At 33.9% G+C, this 1,505-nt stretch overlaps 1 protein-coding gene across 1 annotated transcript; it reads left to right on the top strand.

Moving 5' to 3' along the window:
* The first annotated feature begins 316 nt into the window (after positions 1-316).
* On the top strand, positions 317-997 carry LOC147814220 (uncharacterized). Its single transcript, XM_087160273.1, has one exon. It carries the CDS (start codon positions 317-319, stop codon positions 995-997), a length of 681 nt encoding a protein of 226 aa, XP_087016399.1.
* Positions 998-1,505: the final 508 nt, after the last annotated feature.

A 1,505-nucleotide genomic window follows, 5' to 3' on the forward strand; every position in this document is an offset into this window, starting at 1 on the left:
TCTGTATCTAAAATCGAATGAAAAAGCTTGGATCGTTTTGTTTACCTGTGCTGTGTACCGAGCAGTTCACTTTGAATTAGTACGGTCTCTCACTACAGATGCTTTCATTCAAGCATTCAGACGATTTATCGCAAGAAGAGGTAGAATATCGGTCATTTACTCGGATAATGGTAAGAATTTTGTAGGAGCAAACAATTATTTAAAGAATTTAGATTGGGACAAGATTGCTGGGTACTCAAACGCTCGGAAAATAATTTGGAAATTTATTCCACCCACAGCAGCATGATGGGGTGGGTGGTGGGAGCGGATAGTTGGAATGCCTAAGACTCTTCTGCGTCGTGTGTTAGGTAAATCTGTTGTAGATTATGAAGAACTAACTACAATTTTATGTGACTGTGAATCGGTTATAAATAGCAGACCATTGACCTACATTCACGATAATCCATCTGAATTAGTACCTTTAACTCCGGCAACGTTTATATACGGGGAAGGTAGCAACAGCAACGAAACTCCCGATCTAGACCTTGTGAATCGAAACTCTATGTTGAAACGCGTAAAATTTTTGCAAAAATTACGTGAAGATCTCAAACAAAGATTTAGAAATGAATATCTTGCTCAGCTAGTGCACAAGGGAATAAGAAGGAATGATGTAATAAACATCGGTGATATTGTTTTAATAGGACAAGATAATGCTCGACGCATAGATTGGCCTCTTGGAATTGTCTTGGAGCTTTACCCTGGAAAGGACAGTATTCCTAGAGTAGCCAGATTAAGAACCTCTCAAGGAGAAAGGATCCGACCTTTCCAAAGACTTTATCCTTTAGAGCTGTCAGCAAAGAACGATATGGATGTTCTGGAAAAGTCTTCGAAGAAAATTAACTTGGAAGTTCATAATATTCCCAAGTCCGTTGATGTGCCTGATAATTTGGAAGTGAATTCTCTTATCAAAGGCAGATTGGGAAGAATCATAAAAATTCCACAACGTTTAGATTTATGAACTTTTTGTTATTTATATAATGACTGAATATTTTTTTAATTAGTTTCATATAAAGATGACCAATATACATGAGTTAGTTTGTATTTTAAAGAAATGCTAACTGTTTATTCCAAAGTGCTATTTATAATATCACTTTGCAAGGTGGGAGTATGTTTAAGATTTTAAGTCATTAGCGTATGTATATTTGACCGAAGCGCCACCTTTAATTTTCTTTAGATTTATTTGTTTTAATATTTCACTTTAGGTTGCGTGGCAACTTGAGATAGTTTTGTTGTTGTTCTTTTTTGTTGTAATTTAGAATTATAATTTTTTAGAATCCGTTTTTGATGCTAAATTATTAGTTAATAAAAGATTAAAGTTTTATAATTGGTGTCATTCATCTGTAGAACTTGTAGTTCATTTGATTGATTTTATTTAAAAGGCGTCCGCATTATTTATTTTCACTTATTAACGACAGTTGTTAAATAAACGTAATTGGCATTAGACAAATGTAGTTATATTTAATGTA

Source organism: Parasteatoda tepidariorum, chromosome 3, assembly GCF_982258835.1.
Source record: "Parasteatoda tepidariorum strain Cologne lab strain chromosome 3, Ptep-v5.0, whole genome shotgun sequence".
Classification (NCBI taxonomy): Eukaryota; Metazoa; Arthropoda; class Arachnida; order Araneae; family Theridiidae; genus Parasteatoda; species Parasteatoda tepidariorum.